Raw genomic sequence first — 27,028 nt, 5'->3', positions numbered from 1 at the left:
ACTACTGCTCTCCAGTCTTTGAAAACTGCATTCATGTCAGTACACAACTGATGATTGTAGGGATGAATGCATTGTGTCAAACAATTACAGAAGTTACAAAAGAATCCTTGGTTTCTGTGGGAGGGGGCATGCGACTCCTTAGATTAACTTGTTGTCGTTATAGAACAACAGTATAATGGTCAGAAGTCCATGTGAAGAGGTTGGGACAGGCATTTGGTATTAAGGATATAGGTATAGGGCTGGGAAGAGAAAGAAAGGATAGAGTGGAGCTGTAGTAAGAGATGGAGGGAAAAGGGTGTATTCTGAAGTCAGCTGAGAAAGTGAAAAAAAAAAGAGGGGAAAGAAAAGACAAAACAAAGAAGAGAAGAGTGTATAAACAACAGACACCAAGAGAATTCAGAAAATGGACAAGACAACTTACAATAAGATTGATTAACATATTACGTAGTCATTAGCAGTGACCAAGAATGACAATGAGGACAGGTGCCTCCAATCTGCTTTGTCTTCCAAAGTGCTTCTTTACCGACTTTGGAAACATGGATGTATTGAGGATGTTGGACAGTAAACTGTGGAGAGTAGATGTCTCTGATGGCCGAACTTTACCACATAGTCTGTGTAATAATCAAGTGTCAGAATCTGGAGAAGAAGCAGTCATTTTGGAAAAATTAATATGCAGGACTTGAGTGTGAAAGAAAGGTTTGGATGTAGCAGTATAAGAAGAGGGATCTAGTGATCAGAAAAATGACAGAAATGTTTTACTTTTCATTAACATATTCTCACCCATTTATCTGACAGTGCTATACAGACATGTAATTGTTGATTATAGATCTGATCCAATATTGATTTAAGCAAAGGACATATCATCTAAAATGAACCTTGTATTGATGTTTGTTCTGGTCTAGATTAAAAGAGTACCTAAATTTGACAGCTTGAGTTTGACATTGACAATGTCTATATTTATATAAATGCACATTTTTATATACATCTTATTTTTTCATTTGCTGAAAACAGAGCAATCAAAAAGGAAGAGGGAAAATGGTTCTAGAGAACACAACTAGGATTAATTTCTGAAAATGTCATCAACTTGCCTTATATATGAACTTGTTTTTGAGAAAAACCAACATAGAGCCAGAGGAAGAAGAAGAAAGAATAATAAAACATTACTGAGTTACACTATGAATAGAATTGTTTTAAATGAGTTGTTTCATAACTGTGAATCAGATGTTCTTTTTCTAATCATTCCTAGCACATGTCCTTTACTGGACAGTGTTAACCTTTCAGCTCAGAGAATATGAATTCCCAGTTTCAAATATCATTTGAATTCCTATATCTCTAACCTTGTAGGGTTCTAATTACTTCTATCCAAGTGACTAACTTCATGAATAGGACATACACGATTGGTTGCAGCAGTGAAATTAGTCTCAGTGGAGCAGATCCTTGGCTATCAATCTTCAGAGTGACAGCTCTGCCAGTCAAGAGCCTGACTTATAAAGTGCCACTTGCTTAGACACTTGTAAAATGCTATGCGCTCTCAACATTTTCTAAAGGTGCTGGCAGCTGTGTTTGCTTGATACCTTGAAGAATTGCTTAGCATCTTGAAAAATTGAGTCCTAAAGTGATGTCATTATCTTTTTTGTTGTTGTTATTTGGGGGATTTTTTTTGTTACATTTTGGGGTTTTTTGGCTGGTTTCCTTTGTCTCCTGAAAATCACAGGAAAATTCACAACTATGCCATTAAAGCTGCTGCTACAGCTGGCGATGGGGCATGACCAATCCCATCCCCTCCCCCAAATTTAGTGATTCAGATAAAATAGAACGACATCCAAACCAACCCCTAGTTGTTTTTGTTTTTGTGAAACCAAAACCTGAGTGATGAGGTTTTGCAACATTTAAACCCAACCCACTGCAGTTTGTCCATTACAGACATGAGACTGAACTCAATCCCTTTTATCTGGGCTCTCTATTCCCTCTGGACTTTGGTGGTTTGGCTAAAAATGGAACCCAGAGTTAAACCATCCCCGATTTGGGTTGTGCAAATCACAACCTGACTAATGTAGTTCTTCAAAACCAAAACCATAACATGGCCTTCTTGTTCTATCCCTAATTTGATTAAATGTTTTATGTCCAGGGCATTATGAAGACTGAAATGTACAGAAGAATGTTATCAGCATAAAACAACCTTCTATTTTATTCATTCCCAAAGGGCCTGATCCTGAAATCACAAAGCCTTCCCTCGCCTCATCAGTCTGTCCTTCTGGGCACTTGGCAAGATACTTCTGCTTTGAAGAGGGTTGTTACTGCTTTCTTTAAAAATAGTGAATTAACTTCCACTGAATTCAAGGGCAATGTACCCTTTCTCACTTGTATTTTCTGGGGACTTTGTAATCTCATATATTTGCAGGTCAGGAGAGGCTGAAGAAAAGCAGACTTGGCCATGTCCCTGTCATCAGAAGAGAGCAGCTTTAGTTCTTGAACCATTTTTTTGACCCTCTGACCTCATGTAAGTCTGATATCAGAAGAAATAGGGATTCCCATATGGTATCTTCTGGAATTTCTGATAGACTCTTGTCAACCATCTTGTCAACTTTCCTCAGAGAGTATCTCCTGGTATAGAAGCAGCTGACGCAGCTCCTAGGATAGTCTTATGCAAGTTCTTTAAGGACTTTCTGTGAACCTTTGTCCATGCTGGAATTTTGCTTGTGATGGATGTATGCTTTCTCAGCTTTGCCACTGTCTCTGTCTTCGCTTGCTGCCACAAGCAAGGGTCCAAGGGCAGTGTTTTTCCATCTCTGGGCTGCCTGTGGACTACTTTGAAAAGGCCAGTAAATGGTAGCCAAGGAAAACAAGCCCAGTGGTAATAGGATGTAAGGCAGTATCGTGTACTCTTCCTCTCCAGCATAATGTTTTAGGGGGTCTGGAAATAAAGAGATGCCTGAAAACCATCATCAGCATTCACAGAGAGGTCTCCTGGAGATTTGGGAAGAGAGATGAGTGCTGCCAAGAAGCCAGGCTCCACCCTGGCTCCCAAAGGAGCTCCGCCCAGGACCTGCTGCTTTCCCAGTAGCTACGCTAACAGGCCAAGAATCCTTTTTTCTAGGTCTCTAAAAGTGTTGCAGACTAAACTTAAGCAAATGCTTCAGTGTATTTATTCAGCTGGAACCCACTTCTGATCAATTCTTACAGGTAAGTTGTTTACTCCTCTGTTAGTGTTTTGCTGTTGCTGACATTGTCTGCTGATTTTTTACATTTTTTTCATGTTTGCATTCCAATAGGCAATTTGGAAGTAATAATCACAAAGGAGAACATTTTAAGAGCAGCATATGCAGATTAAAACCACCCCACCCTTTAAATACCAAAACCTGTGAACTTAACAGTAATAGTTTTTCTTGTCTACTCCAAGTGCTAAGACTCATATCCTTTTCTGTATGGCTACAAGCTACTCCAAGGAGAAACAGTCACAGAACTGGAGCAAGCTGGACATTTAACCAGATAGCTGGCACAATTACAATTATACCACAAGCAGCTTGGACTAATAAGTTGAATGAAACTCAAAGCCCAGTGTCTTTTTTTGCCTTGAGGAATGACTTTTATCCAGTATGTTCTCTTAAAAAGAAACAGGCTAAAAGCTAAGCACATAACTGCAATCCTGTATGCCTAAAGTTAAACGAGGAAATCTGTGCCAGCAGTTCCTCCTTACCCTGCCCATGAGCCCCAGGGGAGGGGTTGTTGTGTGTTCATCTTTTCTTTTCATCCAAAGCACAGGGCAGGAGAGAGAGGGAGAGTTTTGTTTCATGGGAAGTCAGGAAAAAGTCTCTTCAAATTCAGGAAGGAAGTGGCAGTTGAGATGTGGGTAGGGAAATGCAGGGAGGTCATGGGAGAGAGTTGCACCTTCTCTTTGGCATCATGGGCTCCCTTCAGAGAATCCCACTGGCTAGTTGTTAAAACAAGTAAAATTCTGCTCTCGTGCCTCATATATTCCTGTTGACCCAGAGTATCTCTCTCCTAGTCTTCATTTGGTACCACCAGGACATATTGCTCTTCAGCAATCCCACCTGTTGGACAGTCTGCAGGGTTGGGGTGGAGCAGTAAATGTGCATGCCTTATGTCTGGGCCTCTGTAATACTGTACATCTGGGTAAGTTTAAACAAAGCCAGGGGTGGGAAGTGCCAGTATAACAAATTGTCTGAGCCGTAAGAGCTCAGTTTAGGGCCTGTGCATATGTTTTCAATGCTAATTTCAAGCAAACCTTTTCAGATTCATGCTCCGGTGTCTTTTTGCAATGTCTAGAAATGATGTAACTCCAATGCCTTTCATCCTTAAGATCGTGCCGTTACTTGGCCTATCCTGCCCAGACTCCTAAAACAAAACTGTTAGGAACTCAGACATTGTCTGTCAGAGCAACTGTCCCTGTAGAGTTTATTGTCAGACTACCACTAGACATTTCCTCTGGTGTGAAGCCAGAGCTAGACCTTGAAGTCTATGGAGGGAGAAGAGGTCAAAGTCCTTGAGATCCCTCATATGGCCTTGATACAGCTACTCTGGAAGGCCTGAGCACAGGCAAGTCTGAATGTTGTGCTGCTTAAGCCCCCAACAGGTTCCTGGGCTTAGATCCTGCTGAGCACTGTGAGGACTGAGCCCCACTGACAGACTCAGCAGCATGCCTGGAAAGAAAAGTTGCTCCAGAGGTGTTTCTATTTCCTGCCATCTCGTGGCATCCAGTTACCCTTTCTGAGCCGGGAATAAGTTAGGCAAATGTCAAACCAAGTAAAAATATTGGTGTTTCAAAACTTGCTGCTTTGGGGCAAAGGGAATGTAAAAATATTAGGAGGTTATGTAGCTGCACTAAATCTGTAGGTTTGTTTTAGAACATAATATTTTTCTGCTCCCATGTTGTCCACTTTTAAACAAGATCAGGCAAAACTCCAAAGGAGACCCTCTGAATCTGACCTGTAAGCTCAGCTGCATGATTGTCCCATAGCTTTCCTTGTGTCACCTGTAGGTCTATGACCAGAGAGAAACTGAAGGAAGCACCACTAGTTGAGGGAAGTGAGGAAGAGCATGACTGTCCTGAGGGACACTGATGTGGCAGGTCAGAGAGAGGAAAGTTATAGAGTTTGGGTGTTGAGCTTTTTCATGAGAGAGATTAAAAAAAAGTTAGAAACAAAATACTTGTGAGAAAATTTCCCTCTAAAGACAGTCATGGTGGAAATTTTTTCAAGAAGCTCAGTCTTCAGATCAGCTTACTACATTTGATTGAGTTGCACTGTACAGCTTAGTTCTCAAAAGTTGTTAAAAGCTTTCCTTATGAGAAGGGCTATCCTCCCTCCCATCCATCTGCCATGAAAAACAGATTTCCCACCATCAGATGCAGAACTTTTGAGGCAAAACTGTCTTGAACTATAAAGTTAATAGGATGTCCATAAATAAGTGAATTATCCTCAGACATTTTGGTGGATCTCTTAAAATATTTACTTTTTAGGGGCAAGTTGGGTAATGGGTTTTCCTCAAACCTTAAAGTTTTAGTGGGCAACAAAGAATGCAGAGTGGAAGCTGCTTACCAGATGTTCCACAGCCTGTAGAGATAAAAGGAAATTGTTTTTACAAGTATAAATGGTGATATAGTAGCCTGAACTGTGTAAAGTACATATTTTTATTAAGTCATTATGCAGTTGGACAAATAATTTTCCATATTTCCCAGTCATAACCTGCTTTATCCATGTTGAGTATTTTGCCAGTTCTGACTGCTTCTTTTTCAGTTTACAATGCTGGCAGACTTACTAGGGATTTTTTGTTTTGTTTTGTTTTTAAATAAAAAACTCTCAGTTTTATTGCTTTAGTAATTTAAAATTACATCATCTTTTGAAACTTTAGATAAACATAATAAAACTAATGTCATTAATAGAGCACAAAAATATCTTAACACTCCAAAGTGATTAAAGAGCTTGGGGAAAATGCTTACTGCAGAAGACATACCCAAGGGCAACAGAGGAGTCAGATCTGGACTCCTATAAATGCACTTGCCTTGGTTAGCAGTACTGCACTAATTTACTAGATGTTGTAGATCTGGTCCTTAATTTGTAAGAGTCAAGCAATCAGAATAAATTGGGTGGAAGTGTTTAGCTCAGCGGAACAGCAAGAAGGTGAAGGTTTATTTTCCCAGAGGTTCTTCCATATTTTTAATTTTTCCTACCATGTTCATGAAATGAAAATCCTGAAATCTTGTCTCTGCTTTCAGATGATAGTGAATAAAGAAACCTGGAGAAGACAATGTGCTGTCATCAACAGCACATGAGAGCTTTCCATGTATTCCTGTCTCAAACAGGATTTCCTTGAAGGTAGTTATCTTTTGAAGTCTGAAGGTTTAGTTTAGTTGTGTGTGCTTCTCCATGTGCAGTTAGTCTTTTGAAGAAATAAATATGAGAAAAAGAATAAGCAAAATATCTTGTTTTTCTGCCAATTTTTTTTTTTACAGCCTTATATGGTTAGGGTACCCAAACTTCTTTCTATTCAAACAGGTTCTGTCCTACAGATGCTCTTCAAAATTCTGAGTGAATGTGGAAATAGTTATCTTTGTCCTGCAGAGGAGGGATGAAGCCCAAGCAAACAGAAAGTGATAAGATTTTGCAATAAGTCACCTTTAACACACAAAAAGATATTTGCTTTTATCAAGTGCTAGAGTCAAGTGACACAGATCATAGACAAATTAGCCTGGCATAACTGACTTGCCTGTACTTCTGCAAAATGCAGGTTATTTACAGAAGTGAAGCTGAATAAAGCAGTATGATGCTGAAGCACTTCTAAAATTTCTTTACTATTCTGGTTGTGATCAGCAGTGAAAGCACAGGTCCTGAGATACTATTAAAAATCTCAAGCTTCATGAAGTCCTAGAAAAGTAATGGTAAAGTCCACTTCCACAGGATTTCTAAGCTCATGCTGTGAACTTTGCAGCTTTAGATAGGCCTAGCTTTGAGAATTAACCAAAATAAAACTAAAATTCTAACTGTCAAAGAGTAGTCTGTTGCTGGTGCTATGAATTAAAGCAATATTATATGTAGTAAATGCTTGTAGCCTATACAATGTCTAATAAAAAATGCCAAAATGCCTTGCTCCTGAAAAGACTTATTCTAATTTTAACATTGTGTGACCGTGCTGCTTGGTTAGGCAAGAGCATTTGACTCACAATTTATATTTATAGTAAAAATCAAGATAAAATAATCCAGTAAAGTTCTAGATTAGACCACCTTAAGTGCACCACCAAATGTAAACCCCATTCATTTGAAACTTAAAGCTCTGTTTCCTGAATCTGAACCCGTGGGATTATACTCTGCAGTTCTGACTACATTTGATCTGTGAGATTTGAAGCAATTCTGTGTTTTCTTTCTTTCCCTTTTTAATCTAAATGAGAAATAAAGCCATGGAAATAAATGGAGCATTATTCTTGGCTTTGGTTCAGTTTCAGATCCAGACTCTGAACCCAAGCTGAAATGTGCCATGCATCTTAAATGCTGCTTTCTTGAACTGCCTTTGGTTGGACTATACTGCATTTCACATGGATCAATACAGTCACTACCTCTGAATTTAATGCTTGAACAACAGATGGAGTTTTAAAAATCCAAAGCTGTCTCAGTAATTGCTACCTGTATAAAAAATATCACAATATATTGCTTGTGAATATAATCTATATAATTTTGAGCTGCTGCTAAAAATGAATGGCCAAAATACGCAGTGAGTAAAGGAATCCTTCCTTTCTCCCAACCAGTTAAAGAAGTAATTTAAAGGTTTCAGAAAGAACAACAACAAAAAAAGGTATCCAGAAGAAAACTGGATTTCCTCCCATGAAAGCATGAGAATAGGAGGGGGATTTCATTCAGGACTAAAAACAACCAATGAAAGTTTCATCTTGAAATGTAAATCCACTTGTGTTTTCCAAAGATGTTTAAATGGGAGCCAGAGAAACTTTAACAAGAAGTGAAAGATAAAAATAAAAATATTAGAGACATCCTAAAATAACAGCTAAACTTGTATCAGTGTTATATTTCAGCAGGGAAGAAAAAAATCTGAGCAACAAAAGGAATTTTATTTAGAGTTTGAGAGATCTGTAAATAGTATCAGGGAAAGTACATCTGCTTTGAAATTATGTATTAAATGACCCATGGGTGAGACAATTTTTGGCATATGATTCACTGAAGTATCACATTTTAGAAACTTTCTGGTTTTCAGTCTTTACTTTCCCTAGAAAAGGGTGTCCTCAGTTCTTGGCTCAGTCACAGTGTCATATGTACAGCAATAAGTCCCATTGCAGGAATATCTGGTTTCTGGTGTAAGATAATTCTTTTTTTTTTTTCCGAATACTCCTGTGAAATAAGCCTTTTAACTTTGTTTCTCTTCAGAAACTCCTATAAAAGATGGATCCACTTCTGCATTAGAAAGTGAGTGAAGAAAAGTTGTGACGTGCAGAACAATTCTATTCAGCAGTTGATCAATAATCGATACATTTGACCTAGCAGTCTGATCTCATTTTGTATACCCTCCTGCCAAAAATGTTTAGTGAGAGGGTGTTTGGGTATACATCTAGCCTGAAGCTTTGTGGGAGAGATGTCTGGAAGTTCATGAGTGACCACAGGGGATATCAAAACTCCAGCAGTGAGATCCTCCTCTTTGAGGGCAGGATTTAGATAATATTTTGTTTAACACAGGGACTTCATGTTCTGCTCCTCTAGTGGGCATATTACTGACTCTGATGTATTGCTTTTCATTCCTCATTCACTGAACTCTACAGAAAGTCTTCCCAGCAGTTAAAATTTCCAGTGTTTTCTATTGTTTTAGTGCCTCAAAAGGCCCAGCCCCAGCTGGAAACATGGAGGTATGGTATTTGCTGCACAGAAATTTTGTAGGAAATTTTATATATTGTAAGAAATAGAACCTACTATATTAAATGTAGGCATAATTTAGGCTATTATTGTGAATGGTGGTTCAGTGCCACTGCATTTGGGGTTATTCAGCTGCTCTTGACAAACAGATGAAGACGTTGTCTGCCTAGGCCAACACCAAGAGGGCAGCCAGAGCAGCTGTCCAGTCTTCCCAGTGCTGCCTGCTCATAGGTACCTCAGGTTCTGCTGAAACTGGCCTCCCTTGTGTAAACACCAAAGGGTAGATTCAATCACCATGGCTCCTGCTATAGTGAGGTAACCAGACATCCCAGGCTCCCTGCTTGGCCAGAAGACTTGCGATTTTTAATAGCTGTTAAAAATATATTTATTTTTTGCCGTTCTTGGCTGATCTTCTCCTTTCATGGTGATTAACAATGCTCTGATCTTTTACTGCTGCCTTTTAGTAACATAACAGCCTTCCAAGATGGAAGAAGGCCATGCTATTCCTCTAACTAGTGTTTATATACCCTGCAATAATTTTTCTTCCACAGTTGCTGTTCCTGCTAGTTTCTTCAACATCCTATTCCACATATTTTATTTTAAATGTAGGAGCACTTCTCTTAATTATCCACAAGGCCTTTTATGTGTTTAATTTAGAATTTTGAGCATTGTTTCTCTGTCTGCAATCCTTGCAGACATTTAAGTCACCATCTGTGATTTTATGACATTGATAATAATTTCTCCTTTGGAATGGAATGGAATATTCTCTGATACATATTCTTTTGATTAATCTGATGTTCTTTTCTGTTAACAAGGGATAGCATGGCTCAGGGAGTAGGCAATGGGATATGAAAATGTTTGCCACTATCTTATTACTGCGTGTCTAGACTGAGGAAGTTAGCAAAATGGTTTTCTATGAGATGGGTTTCTGTATTTTTTTTTGGCATTTGATTGCTCCAATTTGATCCTCAATAAGTGATTTTAATAGCTGTTAAGTGTGACATTAATGAAAATGAACAGATTGCTTCTTAATTCTACTATAAAAACAAGTGTGTGTAATGATATTATTAGAGGAGAAATTCTGCATGTGTAATTGATATTTCCCTTTCCTATATTCTGTTTGTTTATAGTGTAACAAAACAATTTACAACTAAAACAGTTGCATGTAGCAAGCAGACTGTTTCAAATGAAACTAAATTTGTTCTTCCAAGTGGCACGCTGTGAAACCTGTTGAATATTTAGGTAGCAGACACATACATCTGAATCCCTTTCATGTGCTTATTTTTTTTTATTAAAAACCCTACATGAATGGAAACTTTTAAAAATGAACTATAATCACAGAAATGCTTCAGCTTTTGCAGGTGGGCAGAGGAAATTCTACTTCACTGTATAAATCACTTAAAAATGTCTTTGCTTGCAAAGCTTCTAAACTCTGCTCCGTGCAGTATCAAAGGATTATGAGTGGATTATGGGTATTAAATAGGAAGACTACACATGGCACAAACATGAAGAAGACCTTGTGGATAAAAGGATTTATGGAGTGGAAGATTCTTAATCTTCCCCTTGTCAATTGATGCCTTCATAAAAAAACAAACAAACAAACAAACAAACAAACAAGAAATATTTCTCTCCAGAATAGATTGTTGTTTATTGCTGCACTCAGGTTTTTTTCTCACATTGTCTTGGCTGAGCTTTGGATCAGTGGGTTTCACTCAGGTTAAGATTTACTGTGACTCTGATGCTCTTGTTTTTACAAGAGAGACAGTTATCTTAATACCTTGATTAATTTACTGTCTAATTACAAGGTCACAGTGCTGTGGAATATGGATGCTAGTGTGATAAAGTGGCAAAGAGTAGTATTATCTCTAGAAAAACACTTTTTAAAAGATCTTTTGAGTCAGCCCAATTGACCATAACCCTAGCTACATTTGGAGTCATTTAATGGTACTTACCTGAAGCTAGCAAGCTACTGCTTCTGAAGGCTTAGGAAAGTTCTATTTTAAGGTCAATACTGATTCACAATAAAAATGTGTATTCTGTTTTTACTAATAATACACTTTTTTCATGTTTGCAGAGCCTTTGCAGAGGTTGCAGCCTTGCTGGGCTAAATATTGCACATGCCCAAAGCAAGAAAGTACTCTAAAGGGTCTTACAGATGAAAATAGACACTATGGAGCTTTGGAAAAGGCAAATATCTCTGTTTTACATAGATGGAATTGAGGATCCAAAATGCTTCCTGCCTTATGTACCTAAGTCTCACTGAAATCAGTGGGAGCCAAACACCCAAGTGCCTTGAACATCTGAGATGTTGGTGCCAGGGCTGTTCTGAGATGGCACCACACAGTGTGGTGGAGACGAGCCAGGCAGATCTGGTGAGGATGCAGGGTAGCTTGGCTTGTGGAGTGGCATCTCTGAGCCCATAGGAATACCTCTCCACAGACTGATCAGACAGTCACACCCTTATCCACGCTCACTTATGCACAATCACTACCCTTTTCCTCCAGCCTTCTGGTTTCTGCATGTGGTGTTGGATTTTTTTCAGTTTTGAAGGTAGTGTTAATGAAATCAGCAGGGTCATCTGTCTACTGACCTATATTGACACCTTTATTATAACAGGTACTTGGGCATTTAGGAAGTCTGGAGCTGAACCAAAGCCATCTGAGCATCAGCCTTTATCCACTGGCAGTACTCTGTGTCCTTCCTATGTTCTTTCAGAAAATACTGCATGTGATGGTTCTTTGTGTAACTGCAGTTGTGTTTTGGAATTTTTTTGGTTTGGGTTGGGGTTTTTTGGGGTTTTTTTGTTGTTTTTTTCTTTGTATAATATACTTCAACACACAGAGTCTATAACGCAGGCATGCACATACAATGGCATGTTTCAAACCAGCTGGGTGCAAACGGCACAGAGGCAGTGAAAGGGCAGAAGTCTGTTTCCAATCGGAACAGTTAGTCAGCTCCACTGGCATCACTGAAACTCACAGAAGAACTTCTGAGAGGCTTTCCCGTGCTCTATTCACAGGGGTGTGCCCTTAGCCAAAGCCCAGATTAACTGTCAAAATCAATCAAAGTAAGGACTTGAATGACCCCTGAACAAGAAAACTTTTTCTTTATGGGAATGAGTTTTTTCTGTGGTGAATAAATCCTACAGGATCTAACCTGTCAATTGTTAAAAGTAAACAAGGTGCTAGCAATTCACTCTAATGACACTAGACAGTTATTAGTAACAGAACAGGAGTGAAAAAGGGACAAGTTATGCTGAGTATCTTCCTTTAAAAAAAATTAATAGAAAAATTATTTCCATTTGCTTGAGCTGCTCTTTTCCTATCCCGCTGTCTTCATCTCTCAGCTGCCAAGGGCAGAATGATGTGATTCATAGACGTTTTAATTGAAATTGTATGCAGCCAAATCATAGGGCTGCTGCTCCCTTGGAAGTCAATGGCAAAATTCCTACAGGCTTCAACAGAAGTAAGCTTAGTCCATCAATGGGTAGAGAAAAGTGCAGCATCAACCTGGGTGATCCAGAAAAGGGTCCCTTATATCTCTGGGACCATGCCCTGGTTCATGTCCCAGGGTACCCTACTGGTTCTTGCATAGCTGCAGATCTTGTGGTTTCATCTGTCTCTTTTCAGAGTCTGTACTTCTGCCCAAGTGATTTTATAGTTAAGTTCTGATGTTTAGACTAAATTTGTCATCTCAGCATGTCAGGCTGTTCCAGCATGTCCTGTCCCTTTTCAAACAAGAACTATTTCCCTTTAGTTTATTCTGTGTAGAGTAACATCTCTTAAAACATCTGGTTTGAAGGTTTTCTTTATTAGCTTTAAGGATTACACCACTGTTACTCTACTTCTGATGATCTTCCTTCAAATCTTTGAACATTTACCACATTTTCTTACCCTAAATGCAACTTCTGTAGGGCTCTGGATGTACAACTGCAGGATCCAAGGTTGCAGTGCCAGATCCTGGATGGTGCTGAGTGGCTTGGTTTGCTCCAGCCAGGCACTTAAGAACTGCTCAAAAACAAGGCAAGTGTTCCCAGAAGCAGAAGACAGTGACACTCTTTACATGTTTTATTGCTGAGTGGAATTCAATGGACTTGTCAAGACTCTAGCTAATAAATGGGAATGATTACAGAGTACCTGTCCATAGCAGGACTGTCAGACATAAAGAGACCAGGGAGACCAGGCATGTCAAGCAGCACCTTTACAACATTGACAGAAAGAGGACATTTTTTAAAGAAAGAGATGCTTTGGTTAGATGTACGTTCAAAATTCTACAGCCAGAGCTAATTATTCTGTCTCACTTTGAATATTATTCAGATGCCTGGCTGATCAGTCAGCCTGCTAGACTACTGTCAATGATCTATGGGCAGTATAAATGGGTTATCAGCTCTTCTACCACTGAAGAAAGTCATTGGATTGATTAGTACCGGAGACTGGCTCTCTAAATGCAGTGGTTCTCAATCTCTTCCAGACTGTGGCCCCAAGTCACAAAAAGAAGGGAGTTTAAGGATTCCTCTTCTCTGATTCTAATAAAAGAAGGGTGTTTCTTGCATATGTATATACATTCCTGCAGACTCACCACATCCAGGAGACTGATTTTGCTTGTTGAATGGATTAAGCATCTGCAGCACTGCAAACATCATCTACTTCGCATCCATTTACAGTGAAGTCCTCCATGGCTTTGTAAGCCAGTGATCTACAGATCGGCCTTGCTGCAGGCTTTTGCACCTCCCGGTCTGAAAGAGGCCTCTTCAGCCATTTACTTTCTTTTAGGATACTGTAAATCTGCTTTTCTCTTTGGAACAGATATATATCCTTGCTGATTTGGGGCAAGAAGAGAAAGACGGTTCATATATTAAAAAAAAAAAGTTTTTGCAATGCTTATGTGAATAGGTTGTCTGATCATAACACTAATATAAAATTAATTTCATTTTCATGAACAGCTAGCTGTATATTCCAATTTTACATGATAAGAGATCTTTGCAATGTGTAATTACCATTACTACACATTTTTTTAGTGCTATTATCAGTACAAGTAAAAGCAATCAAGTCAGTTCTGCCAAATCTTCCCCCCCGTGTACTTCTGGTGAGCTAGGCAGCAATGTGCTGTTGCACAGCACTGCACTAAACATCTGTGCAAATTTGTAAATGTAAATGCATTGCAAAACAACAGATTTTCTCAGTAATAAGTGGAAATGGCAAAAAGAGTTGAAAAATTCATTATAGGCCATCCACATGTTCTTTTTTGCCCAACTTTTGTTCACTGTATAAGTGCAATTTAGGCTACTTTGGTCAGAGACCTTGCCATGCCATTTATTCTGGTCTACTGCCTTTTTCCACAATTTCCATGTTTGAAGAAATTTTCCTTCAGGAAAGGTCATTTTTCCCATTTGTGAGCTAGAAACAGACTACAGACATCCGGAAGGCAAAGCAGATTGGGGTCAGCTAGTCTGAAGGGGGAGAGTTGGCACAGAAAGGGTTCTACTCTTCCTTGTTCCTCTTCCCAGCTCTTTTGGCACTGAGGCTTTTAAAGAGTAGTGGGGAGTATCACGTAACAGCACATAGAGCTTATCTATTCCCTCTGTATAAGAGGGGATAGACCTTGGGGAGACTTTTTTCTTGCTGACCATGGCAGCATTGGCAAGGGCACACTTCCTTCTTCTCACTGGCTCTTGACTCCCATGAAGTAGCTTTGGACAGACTCCTAGGTGTACCTTTATTGTGTGGGAGCAAAGAGTACGGCAGCAAGCTAAAATTTTGAAACTTTCACTGTAACTCCCCTTCCCAAATTTCATTGTACTACATTTGTGATGACATAACTCAGGGCACTTTATGCTAGTTGTGGAAGTACATACAGTTGTTCTAGGTGGTGTTGAATTCCATATTTTGGATGTGTACTATCTCACACAAGTAAAATGGGACAGATGTTGATCTCTTTTAACCAGGTACATTCTCTCTGAAGTATTTCTGTGAGCACCTGTTCTACATGCTTTAAATAAATCACAAGGGAGACGAGAATGATATTATTCTTTGACTTAAATCCTAAACCAGTTTTTAATGAGCCGTACATTAAATTTATATTTATCTTACTATGCCGAATAATGTGAGATTTTTCTCTGGTCTGCTTAAACATATCAATGGATCTATAGTTGACAGTAGCAAACCACTATATCAGATCGAATCAAGAGTAAAAATGGAGTTTTGACTGGAAAATTTCACAGTGATTTTCTTTCCCCTCCTCCCTCTAAGTTTTCAAATGATGCAATGCAATAGACATTTCACAGTTGACTGGATAATAAATAACCTTTTCAACTGAGGTAAGTCCGATACAGGACAAAGGAGAGCTGTGAGAAAAGATGCCTCTTGTGTTTATTCTAAAATGATACTCCAAGGAGTTAAACAAACTGAGAAATTCAGAGCTCACCAACATCTGGTTTGTATCAATAGAAACCAAAAGCTTAGGGCACTCTGGTTAGATCACTACTCTGTGTCTATGTGCCTTTGTGTCTTAATTTCTCCTGACATTACCTGAGAGATTACTGGACTGGAAGATGCTTGTGTTTCTTCAAACACATACCCACCCACCTACCCACCCACACCCCTCTACACCCCCCAACATTAGGTGTATTCTTCATCTGCTTAGCTCCCACATCCCATTCAGTGCCAGTTGTGTGAGCAGTGCCATCTCTTATGGTCATTCAGGCCACCTAATTTAGATACCTACAACTTCCTCTAAGAATATAGTAGACCTTTCAGAAATACTGGGTCCTAATCTGTACACACCTGACTTGTCTGCATATCTTTCTTCTGAGCACAGGTACCTTATGGGAGAGCGATACTCCTTTCTCACAGCAGTGGTCACAGTGCTCTCACAGGGAGTGGGATGCCTTAAACACTGGGTCCACTCTGCTGGACAATGACCAAATTTCTCTTTTCATCTTGCAGAAGTAACCGAGCTGCAAGGCCATACTCCTGCTTGAGAGTATCTCTTCCTTCTGTTGAAGATGAACCACAGGAAACAGCAGCAAGAGATGTGTGACTTTAGCTGATTAGTTAGTTACTTGACTGTGAAGGGAGGAAGCTGGGGTAAGATCCTACTTCTTGGGATTGTATGAATTTCCCTTCACTTTGTCAGTGGACTAGTTGTGGGTTAAAGAAAATACAGAACAGACCTGGGCAAATGGGCTAGGCCTTTCCACCCTCTCCCTCCAAGATGAGTGCCCTAATCAGTAGCTTGATAGGAATCATACTCCTTGTTGCCTTTTCTCTGTCTGTCTTTGTAGCTCTTGCATGCCTGGCTGCACTATGGCTTAGTTTCAAGAGGGAGAAGGAGGAATGCTCTTCTTCAGCAGCATACCCTATGATCTGGTGGTCAGAGCACTTTTTAAAGAGTGAGTGGGCTTAATACCTCTTAGGCTGATCAGTCCCTTTTGCTTTCTGCTTTAATCATTTGCTAGCCAAAAGCAGATATCAGCAGTACTTCTGACTCTCTTTAACTCTTTGTGCTTCTCCTAGAGACTTGTGCAGTGTTCAGGTACAGTAGTCATGCATTGAAATGATTCTGCAGCAGAGCTTTGTGTGCCTGTCTCTACAGAGCATGCACTTTTGGACATAAAGGGAATAAAGATGGAAATGCCCAAAGAACATTTATAATGGAACAACTGAATCTGGGTTAAATACTGGAAGGAGGATTGAATTAGCATTTGTGCAAACGTGCTTGTGCCTGCAGGTAAGATTTGAAGAACCTTGATCATCTGCAGAATTTCACAGGCAGCACTGCTCAGGATGTCATCCTTAAGTGCTCCAGTCCTTGGGAGCAGCTGTCACCATTTTAGTCCTTCAGGAACCCACACAAAACTTCTTCGTTGCTTCTTTTTTGGAGACCTATTTTTGTATGCCAGCACCTTCACACAACTACATATGCCGTTTCTGATTTCCATTACTTTAGTTACGTTTCTTCTTGTTTGAATATTGTCAGGGTTTTTGTTCACAACTTTCTTGGTTTTCTTTCCTTGGAAATAAAAATTACAAGTGACCTGTGAATCTTTTAGGTTGTTATATCAATAAAAATGGCTAAATCTGATCCTAAGCGTTATGATGTATAATATGCTTCTACAGTTTCTGTGTAACTAGTCAGTTAAGAGAAGTGCTAAAGCACAGTCCAAAAGTTTTTAACATCTTCTGTCTTAATATTTACAAAGTTAATACTACAGCTTAGCCAACTAAAATAATCTTCTTATGTTACAATATGTTTTAATTTCTTTCTATCTCTGCATAAATGTTTAGGGAGTAATGAGCTCAGAGTGTCCTGATTAAATTAAACATCTTTGTACCTGGATATTCTTTACAACTAACAACATTTTAAAGCTGCTTTCAGTTTTTCCCTCCTTCCAGTGTGAATTATTCTTAAGGTGTAGTGATCTGCAAGTAGTTAGAGATCTGCTGTTTCTATGTCCCTGTGTATTTTTTTTCTTTTTTCAATCACTCTGTACTATTTCTCCTCCATATTGCCAGTTACTTTTCATCTCATTTTTGTCTGCACTTCTTTTCTAAAGATAGATAGAATCATATAATCACAGAGTAGTTTAGGTTGGAAGTGACTTTTAAAGGTCATCTGGTTCCAACCCCTCCTGTTTCAGCATTGCACCACCCTTACCGTAAAAAATTCATCTTTATATCCAGTCTAAATTTACTTTCTTTTAGTTTAAAACCATTACCCCTTGTTCTGTTTTTGCCTAAAGATCATCAGGAGTAAAAAAACCCTCCAGGCAAATTTAGTATAGATAAGATAGAGAACAGCTCTTTCAATGAAGGCCTTCTGATCATGGAGTACAAAAGGCATGGACCCACATACATAATTCTTACACTTTTATACCTTTACTAATTATCATATCTAATGGGGACATCCAATCCTAAGACCCCTTTTGCCCTGGTACCACCCTCATAACTGCCCCACTGGAGCCCCTCCAAGGGCCTTGAGCCTTCTATCTTGTTTTGTCTGCCATATCTCTTATTATTCCGGTCCAGGTGCACATCCCAACGGAAGCCAATGGAATGTTCTTGCTAAATATCAATTGCCTTGAAAAATCAGTTAAAAGACAGTTAAACCGAAGCTTCAGGAATGTGACACACAAACTGTGAGAAAGTAATGGTCTAAAGTGAAGGAAAACTCCAGCTACATTAAAATCTACAAAAAGCTAAAAATCTTAAAAATTGTAAGGCATCACTATTGCAACTCCTGCAATGCAATATTGTGTTGTTGTATAGAGAAGAAAATGTGCTGGACTTGTTGACTTGTAAACTGCTGCAATGTAACTTCTAATATCAAAAAGATGTGATCAGTAAAAGCAAAAAGAAAGTTCTCAAAGTTTGAGACCCTTTGCAGAGCCTCAAAATCAGTTGATGGAAAGCAGGAAACATCCATTTCCTATCATACATTTTTTCCATTTTCCAAAGTATATGTAATTATGGTCAATCCTGTTTAAATTATGCTCTGGAAAAAATTATTTAAATAATAGAAGATTCCACTGCATTAGGAAAAGCTTATAGATGCATGAGAGAGGATGCTGTGTCTAGTTGCCTAGAAATGTGGTTGAAGTCCAAACTGACCTTTCTGAAGGGACCAGAAATCTGTGCTATCCCTACTATGTGGTATTTGCATACAGTTGGTCAGGGACATATTTACTGGGGAAGCTAGAGGAGGACAGAAGTGGTGGAGTAACAGTGGCTAAGCTAAAACATTTAGGATGGTGAAGGCAGATAGTCAACCTTCTTGGCACCTCTGTGATATAAAGAAGAGTCCATTTCAAACCTGTTTGACTAGAAAAATCCATGGGATTATTCCCTTTTCTGTCCTTTAAAATATTTTTAAGAAAAGTGAATGGAAAATCACGTTTTTCAAATGTTTCTAATTTTTATTTCTTCATGAACTGTTTTGTCCTTTCCCCACCCACTCTCTTCTGAAAGAACAGGAATTTCTCACCCTTCTCTCTTGCTAGCGTTGAGGTTGAAAAGCCCAAGTGGTGGCATTTTCATTACTAGGCTTAGATTAAATAGATGATTGAAATAGCCTTTTCCTGTCTATATTTAAATAAATAAATGTAGAAATTACTACTTCAGTTATTTTCAGACCTACATGTGTATATATATATATAAATAGATATATATAGATGTGGCAAAGTAGTAGAGAAAAGACTCTCAGTCAAACGTGCAAAGTATGACACTGATTATGTGGATGATTATGACTAGATTTATTGCTAATACAGTATTTAAATATTGCCAATGAAGTATACAAGCAGGTCTAAAGGGTTATAATATATGCAGGTTCAGCAAGAAATGTAAAGGTTTACAGCTTTTGGCCTTTCAGAATGCACAATTGCAAAGCAACAAAACACCTATGGAGCTACTTCAGGATTTAACCTCCATATGTGACCTTTGCACTTTTACTCACCCATCCAAAAGTGAACGTTCTCAGTCTTTCGGCTGGACGTACCCTGCAGGTGTCTCTGCCTGGGAATGGGTATGTATGTACGTGTGAACCCACCAGGAAGCTGCCTGCAATCTTGGGAAATCTTGGGAGGCCAGTTTGCCCAGTTGGCCCAATCTCCAGCAGCATTTTATACTCTTTTGCAAGCCAGTGTGCACCAAAGCCAATCACAAACATCACAGCTCCCCCATCTCTGGAATGCATTCATTACCTGAGGACCCAGAGAGTTCTTCCTGCAATTACCACCTCCTGTTCTTATCTTAGGACAAATCACACTGCCCAGCAGAGATAATCACAAGGGAGAGCATGCGTGTGTGTGCGTGGAGGATGCATGCAAAGACTGGACTATCTTTCATTGTGGTCATAGTAGAGCATGATAAACTGGTCGCAAAGACAAACCACCTCCCTGAGTCTTAATAGTACCTGAATCTTAACAATAGGTCCCTAGGACTGCCACATTCTCAGACATAAATAGAAATCTTTCTTTCCTTTCTGACAGGGCCTGGGAGATAAGGCAGGAGAGCTCCTGAGAAGGCTCAAAAGCAAGTACTCAAAAATGTGCACATGTGGGTAAATCTAGGCAAGGGAATGCTACCTGTAAGCTCCTGAATAGCATTTTGCACTTCTGATTCTCAGTCCCAGAGTCCAAAGCATTGTCTGACTTTACTGAGGCTTCAAATTTTCACCTATTTACATACATACTATGTCTGAATGAAGGAAAGTGGTTGGGTGTGGATGAGAATTAAGACATGGGAATTCTTAAATGCTTTTTGTTTTCTCCAGGCAGAGATGAGCATGCTGAGGAAAGCCATGTTAGCTGTTTGTCTCCAGTTGTCTCTGTGCTATTCTATTCCCAGGCTTGTGCAGCATTTGAAGACTTGTAATTTATTTACTACACAGGTTCTCCTTTGACTCCAGGTCTGGCCAGTGACAGAGATTATGATGAGTTTGATGACATTTGATGACTATGGGGTGTTTGGGTGAAATAACTTGCTCTTAGTCTAGATAAATATTGTCATTGCACCATCACAGCAGAGTCTTTAGGAGAGCAAGGGAATGGGGAGATGAGCTATATTTTATGGTACAGCTCATCCCACTGCGTGTGAGGTATTTGGTGGGGTTTTGCCTGAGGAAAAATGTTGTTGTTCCTGCCACACTGGTGCAGAGAGGCTCACTTGGATAGATCAGGCTTTGGTTCAGTACCTTCAAGCTCTTGGATAAACCTCATTGATTTTGGCTAATAGTATACTTAATCAGAGGCTAGCTTTTTGTGCTGGGTTGGATTGGTACTATAAGGAGCACTGAACGACTTGTATTCCTTCTCTTCTTCCTTCTTCAAAGTGGTCAATATTTTATTTTCAGAAAGAGCACAAAGGAAGTAATGGTGAGGGAAGAAAGGAAACTGCCCCCAGTGCTAAAATCTTGGTTTAGTTGTGGACATAATTATGAGATGTATGGCCTTTTCTAGGTCTGTAGAGTAATAATTGACTTACCAGGAAATGTGATGTTATTACAAATGTGGAGCCTAATTTGGATTTTGTTGCTTGGGAGTTGCCTGGGTGGGGAAGGAAAGTGCAATCCAGCCTTTATTTTTGCTCCTCTTCTTAGCCTTGGGAATATACATGTTCAAATAACATCTGTCTCACTCCTTTTGCACGATCTGCTCATCACTGCCATTTGCTGAAGCAGACCAAACACTCTTAACACAGGCGAGCCCAGACTGCACACTTACTCTGCCCTGTCAGGCAGTAGCTACATTTTGGAAGGAAACCGCAGTACGAAAGTGGGATCTCAGGTTCCATGCAGTGTATGCAAAGCAGTTTCATTTAAAATGTCACGTTTACCTTGGCAGAACCACTCTTTAGTAGGGATTAAGCCTACAAAAACCACTGAATCATACTCTCTGTTTCCATCCATGTGCCAGGTCACAAACATAAATTGTAATGTTGGCCCTCGTCCGTCATCACATAACGCTCTGGCATACTTTTTCATTCCTTGAAAACGAGTGGAATGAGAAGGTTACTTGGAAAGTCATCTGTCTGAGAAGCTGTCCTGTTATAATTAGTGGGCAATCTTGAATTTCATCTCTGGAAGATTATGAAGTGAAAAGGCAGGGGAATGGGATGTGTATGTTAGATTACCAGGGCCTCTGGTAAGCCAATCTGACCATGACTCAAAAGGCTGAAGTGAAAAAAGCTGGGGGAATCAGACAATGCTATTTTTTTAAACAAAAAGGTGTAAAGATGACTACAAACAGCCAAATGTGGATCTAGATATAAGTTTAAATTTCAAGCAATTCTAAACTTTGGCGATATTTAGAGGCAGGAGTTTGGTTTGGCTCACATCTAGTACCAAAGAATCTCTTTTCTTTCTAAGGGCTTCTCAGACACCAGAGTGAATGAAAGGCAGCTCAAGGTGGAGCCACAGAATAAGGGAAAATAGCAGAAAACTAGATGGGGATTGCAGCTGTAGGTTAATCACATAAAGTTAGCAATGATCTTCCAAGTTATCTGAAGTCATCTCCTTCCTCTGTACCTCTTCATATCTGTACTACAAGCTAAGGGCTGTTGTCTTTAGCTGTGCTTCTGTCACAACACCTGCAAGGTGTGTACAGTCTGATTTGGCCATATTTTTCAGAGATCTGCAACAGTCAACCTAAACCACCCTGGTGCTGTAGTAAAGCAAGAAGGACCTTTTTTCATACCACTTATGTTTCTTTCAAATATGTGGAGGACATTATCCTTTCAACAGCTTTCAGACAGACTGCTAAAAGCAACTTTGTACTTCAATCTTTTGTGCTAAATATGTTCTCTCTCTCCCTCTTTTTTTTCTTTCCTTAGTCAGGAAATGTGTTAACATGTTTCTACCGGCTGTAGTGTGGGATATTAGATGCTCCGAGAGGAAAATGAGTGCTTAAGGCTTCCTTCCTCTGTCACTTCATTAATGCCAAGAAGGAGGCTGGATAGTGTTGCTTTAATTAGCAGGCTTTTGTTAAAATAAGTGGTTGGAGCTACCTGATTGCAGTTTTACCCAGCAAAAGAAAGACAGAAATTACTTCCTAGAACAGAACATTGCCTCTACTAAGAGTAATGCTTATAATATATTTGGTTATATGTGTCGTACTTCACAATTTTATTCTTGACTCCTGCTGGGGACTGACTTGGGTCTTGAAATGAGGATTGTGTTTCCTGTACTAATTTAACTGGTTGGTCAGTTGGTCATTGAGGTTTTTTGCCTTCTCTCTAAGCCTTTGTGTTGAGTAGCTTTTTGTAAGATAGATAGATTTATTTAGATTTTTTTTGTGAGACTATAAATTAGAATATTTTTTATGGTGTTCTTGATTTTTCATTGTTTGCCCAGTTCTACCTGAACTGCTTTCCTTTTGTGTTTTCTATCACTCTTTGCTCATATGAGGTAATCACAGTGTTTGGGCACTGACAGGGCAGTAGTAGTCTGTGTGAATGTTTGGTTTCATCCCGGATAGTACCGGCAGAATATCACAGGTGTCCTCTGATGTGTAGATGAGCATGATTTGGCTGCATTACCAGGAATTTCTATACCTATTGCCGTGCTGGAATTGTCAGTGTACATACAAAGGCATTGCTTCACGTGTAGAGTGTGTGTCTCTCTGTAAGGTACCTCTGTAGTGCACTGTTCCATGAGCGAATTTTATTCTGAACCCTGGCAGTGATGACTGGGTTGCTTCCTGAAGTATGAAGCTTTCTATTTACTCTCTTTTTTATATTCTTACCATCGTTATTACTGTTTTAAATTTATGCAACTCTGGTTTGAGTTCCCGTGAGCTCTTCCTCAGCATTGTTCCTGTTTGTACTGCAAGCACATACTAGGCAGCAAATTACAAAAGAACTGTTTCTAAATGGGGAGCATTTTGAACAAAAGAAGAAAACTATAATTATTCCAACGAGGATTTGAGCAAGCCATCAGAATTAACAGTGCTGCTTTTCCAAATTTGCCACTGTTTTGATTAGCTTATGCACTTATACAATCCCTTCCATGGCAGTGACCGTAACTGAATGCCTGTAACCGCAGGCAGAAAGCTATTAGAGCCCATCCACAAAAAAGCAGCTATTTTGGTTTTCTTCTCATCAAAAGCCTACAGTGCCCAAGTGATGCCAGCTAAGTATTTGTTTCTGTGGGATTCTTATCTCTTTCTACCATTCAAAATACTTTTTTTTTGCAGAATTTTTTAAACTTGATCTATTAATAATGTTTATAAAAGGTGTGTTCTTCAACACATTTTTTGGGCACTGCCAGAAAACAGCCCTTGAAGCAGAAAAAACAATCTTAACTATGCTGACCACTTGAGGGAGGTGGTGTGTTGTCTGGAGGGTTGAATCAAAACCAGTATAGTAACTAGCTTGCAATAGAAATGTCAAAGGATTAAGTCTTTTGTAGGCAAAAGGGAATACTGGACTTCAGCAGTGGCTGGTTTTCCTCATAAGGCCATTCCCCATGCAATCTATGATAATTCATTTGTGACCAGACAGTTTCTGCTTTCTGAAGGGCACACAGTTTACAGAATAAAGAAAAATTGTCAGAAGAAATAAATCTCTTTGTTCTAATCAGAAAAAAATTAGAAAAAGCAAAATCTAAGGAAGGGTTCTAAAAGCCAGCAGAAGAAAATGTGAGATTTCAATAGCTGTTCAACATATTTTTCAGAATAAGGATGTTTACTGACTGGCCGGAACTTAAGTAAAATTCTGAATGTAAAAGTTCTTCGTTCCCCTCAGTGAGTTATGTGCAATACTTGGAGACCTGATCTTTTATTCCTTCTTCTGTCTTTCCTTCCATCCCACAGATGTTTGGCCTGGTGGTGCAGCAGAACTACCAAGGTAAAGACAATACAAATGTGATACGGCATTTTCCCATCTGAAGGACTTGGAGGTGAGCCTAGAGTTTTGGAGAAATTAGGAACAAAAACATTTCAGAACTAGTGCCTGATCTGGTGTTTGGGTCTAACTCCTTAAATGAAAATGAAAAAAACAACCCAAAATTATGCAAAATGAGCAGCCCAGTCCCCTATGTGGGGCACTGCGTTCAGCAGAGCAGTGGAGTATGGAGGAACGGCAGAAGCCCCAGTCATTCTGCATGTCCTCACCAACAGTGGCTGGCTCCACATCCTCTGAAGAAGGTATTCCAAAGTCTAGAGTAACAATCATCCTAGAAAATAGAACTAGAGTGGATCGAGAAGTGGAAACACCAAAACTGGCTAAAACAGAATAGCAGGTGTTATTTTCTTAGTAGGACAGAACCTGCTGCATGTCTTTTCTTGTGTTTATAAGTCCTAGCTTAGTGTTTGGCCTGTCCAGAGTAGGATGATGTGGCTGATTTATACTCAGCCAGCAGTACTTTATAACCCCAAGATCTTTCTGTCCTTGTCCACCCAAGCAGTTGTTCCCCATCGTGCATCTAAGAAGCTGATTCCTTCTGGCTAAGTGTAGAACTTCGTGTTTTTCCTTGTTGAATACCATCCTGTTTTTTTTATGCAACTTCAGTTTCCAGGATCATTCTGAGCTTTTCAACATGTCTGAAGCTCTACCCTTCCTATTGTCTACAGATTTAATAAGGACTTTCTGTTTTCCATCATCTAGACTGTTCATGAAAACACACTTGCTGAAGGAGATTTCCCCCAAATCCTGGTTAACAGAGCTATTGGCTTAAATCTAAAATGTATCCAATTGTTCTCATAAAGTTTATGTCTGCCTACTGTAATTCAGGATATTCAGCATTTACTGTAAACACTTTAGTTAGCTGAACTTTCTGAAATATATAGCGCAATCTCTTCAAGGCAGAGGATGATGCAAACGTGGGCAGAGACCAAATAAGTCCCTCTAACTATGAATTCTGTTTTCTAATCAGACTTCCTACCTAAAATACTCTAAATTTGGAAATCTGTGCTCAGTAGTTTGGGCTCTGTGGAGGGTTTCTTTTTCTGTTTATCTGCCACTTTTACTCTGGCCTCAAATGGAGTTTGAACCCCAAAATATAAATAACTCTGTGAGTTTACATGTTACTAAGAAGCTGAAGTCTGCTGGGAAGTGAGAGCTCCGAATGACAATTTTGACACAAATAATGTTCACCCTCCATATTAATAAGAACATGCTGATGAAGTGTCAGAAAAAATATCCTGTAGCTAAGTAAGTTACAATAGTCTTTTTTTCCTCACCAACAAAATAGATTTTATCCTACACGCTTACATCATGTTGACTGCTAATTTTGACAAAGACTCTGCTGTTCGACATTTAGCTGGAAATATTTTAAGAAGACACAAAATTTCCTGTTTATTATCCTCTTTCACTTTTTTTTCTGCATCCTGTCTACTTAACTGATATCTTATTCCATGCAAACTCCTCTACCAGGGGCTTGCAGAAGCCCCTTTTCCATATTAATTCAATCAACTATGACTGTTTTGAATTCCTAAAATGCAATTCTGAAAGTACTGAGAAGTAATGTTATTTTCATATGAAGGAGTAGTAAGTTACATAACTTACAATGAAAAAAACTCCAAAATCAAACCAAAATGTTTGATGATCTTCATACAAAAAAAAAAAGGGTGTTAATATGACTGTTTTAAAATATGTACGCGATATATTGCTTTTCAGTTTTGATGAACACTTACCAAAATTTAAAAGATACAGATGAAATACAGTTAAGTGGCTCATAAATGGTAACTGCACAGGCAGCACTTCCCAATGAACTGTGTTTTTTAGGGTTTAGTTCTGATTTGTCTAATACAACCCTTCTTAACTATTTCCTTTCATTTCTGTTGTAATATTTCCAGGTGATTGCTACTTTCATTGCTGCTCAATTTATCTGTCAGGGATTTCTTGGGATTTGGTTTGTAAAGATGAAGACCAAAGAGTCTGAGCTCACTGCCTACTCAAGAAACAACTACCCTTTGGCATTCCTGGTAGGTCTAATGCTTAAATAACATACGCCTTTAAGTTAGAAGGTGGGTTTTGGTTGCTGAAGCCCTTTGGTACGTATTAATAGGTCACTGATCAAAATGTTTAGAATCCCTTTTTTAGCTACATTATTGTTTATTACATTAAAAAAAGGACAACAACAGAAGGTTGTACCTGTGGAAGGTGAAGTCTTTTAGGTGGTTTACTTCTTAATTAAAAAAAGAACACCAGCAAAAACACCTTAGTCAGGCAATTCTGTTGTAAATATGTCTGGGAGTGGCAATGCATTTTATTATCTGCTCTTTTGATTAGCTTGTTCCTTTATACTTCATTGTTGGTGATTAAAACAAAAGTTATATTCACATCTACTCAAGCTAGTAGAGGCAAAACAGACATAGCAAAAGACTTCCGCTATGAGCTCCAGTATGGTGAGATTTGTTACACTGAACGCAGGAACACAAGCTAATCAAATGCACTGCAGTGCACACTCTGTTTTCAGGACTGATTGATGACATTTCCATATATAGTTAGGAGTAAGGCATTGCTTTTGAAAATAGAATTAAAACTTTCCCTTTTTAGGAGCAAGCACCACTTTGGCAATACAACCAAACCCAAGTACATTAGTTCTTTTGGTCAAAACATTAACAGGGTACTTTGCTAACAAAATGTTCAGGTCATGATAAGGTCAAAGCATGAACTGTAAGGCTTTTTATGAGCTAAATGTTTCCAAATAGTACTCCAAGTTGA

General features: G+C 39.0%; 1 protein-coding gene across 1 annotated transcript in view; it reads left to right on the top strand.

Moving 5' to 3' along the window:
* Positions 1–26,788, top strand: part of TRMT11 (tRNA methyltransferase 11 homolog) — a 102,492-nt gene extending 75,704 nt beyond the window's left edge. Inside the window, exons 13-14 of the mRNA XM_027691752.1 lie at positions 24,175–24,208; positions 26,197–26,788. Of these exons, the coding sequence (XP_027547553.1) occupies positions 24,175–24,208; positions 26,197–26,243 (81 nt within the window). The 3' untranslated portion in view covers positions 26,244–26,788. The remainder of the gene's footprint in view (positions 1–24,174; positions 24,209–26,196) is intronic.
* Positions 26,789–27,028: the final 240 nt, after the last annotated feature.

The sequence above is a fragment of the Neopelma chrysocephalum genome, unplaced genomic scaffold, assembly GCF_003984885.1.
Source record: "Neopelma chrysocephalum unplaced genomic scaffold, ASM398488v2 Primary Assembly neopelma1_23, whole genome shotgun sequence".
NCBI lineage: Eukaryota > Metazoa > Chordata > Aves > Passeriformes > Pipridae > Neopelma > Neopelma chrysocephalum.
Note: the sequence above shows the minus strand (reverse complement) of the source record. Positions and strands in the feature narration are given on the sequence as shown.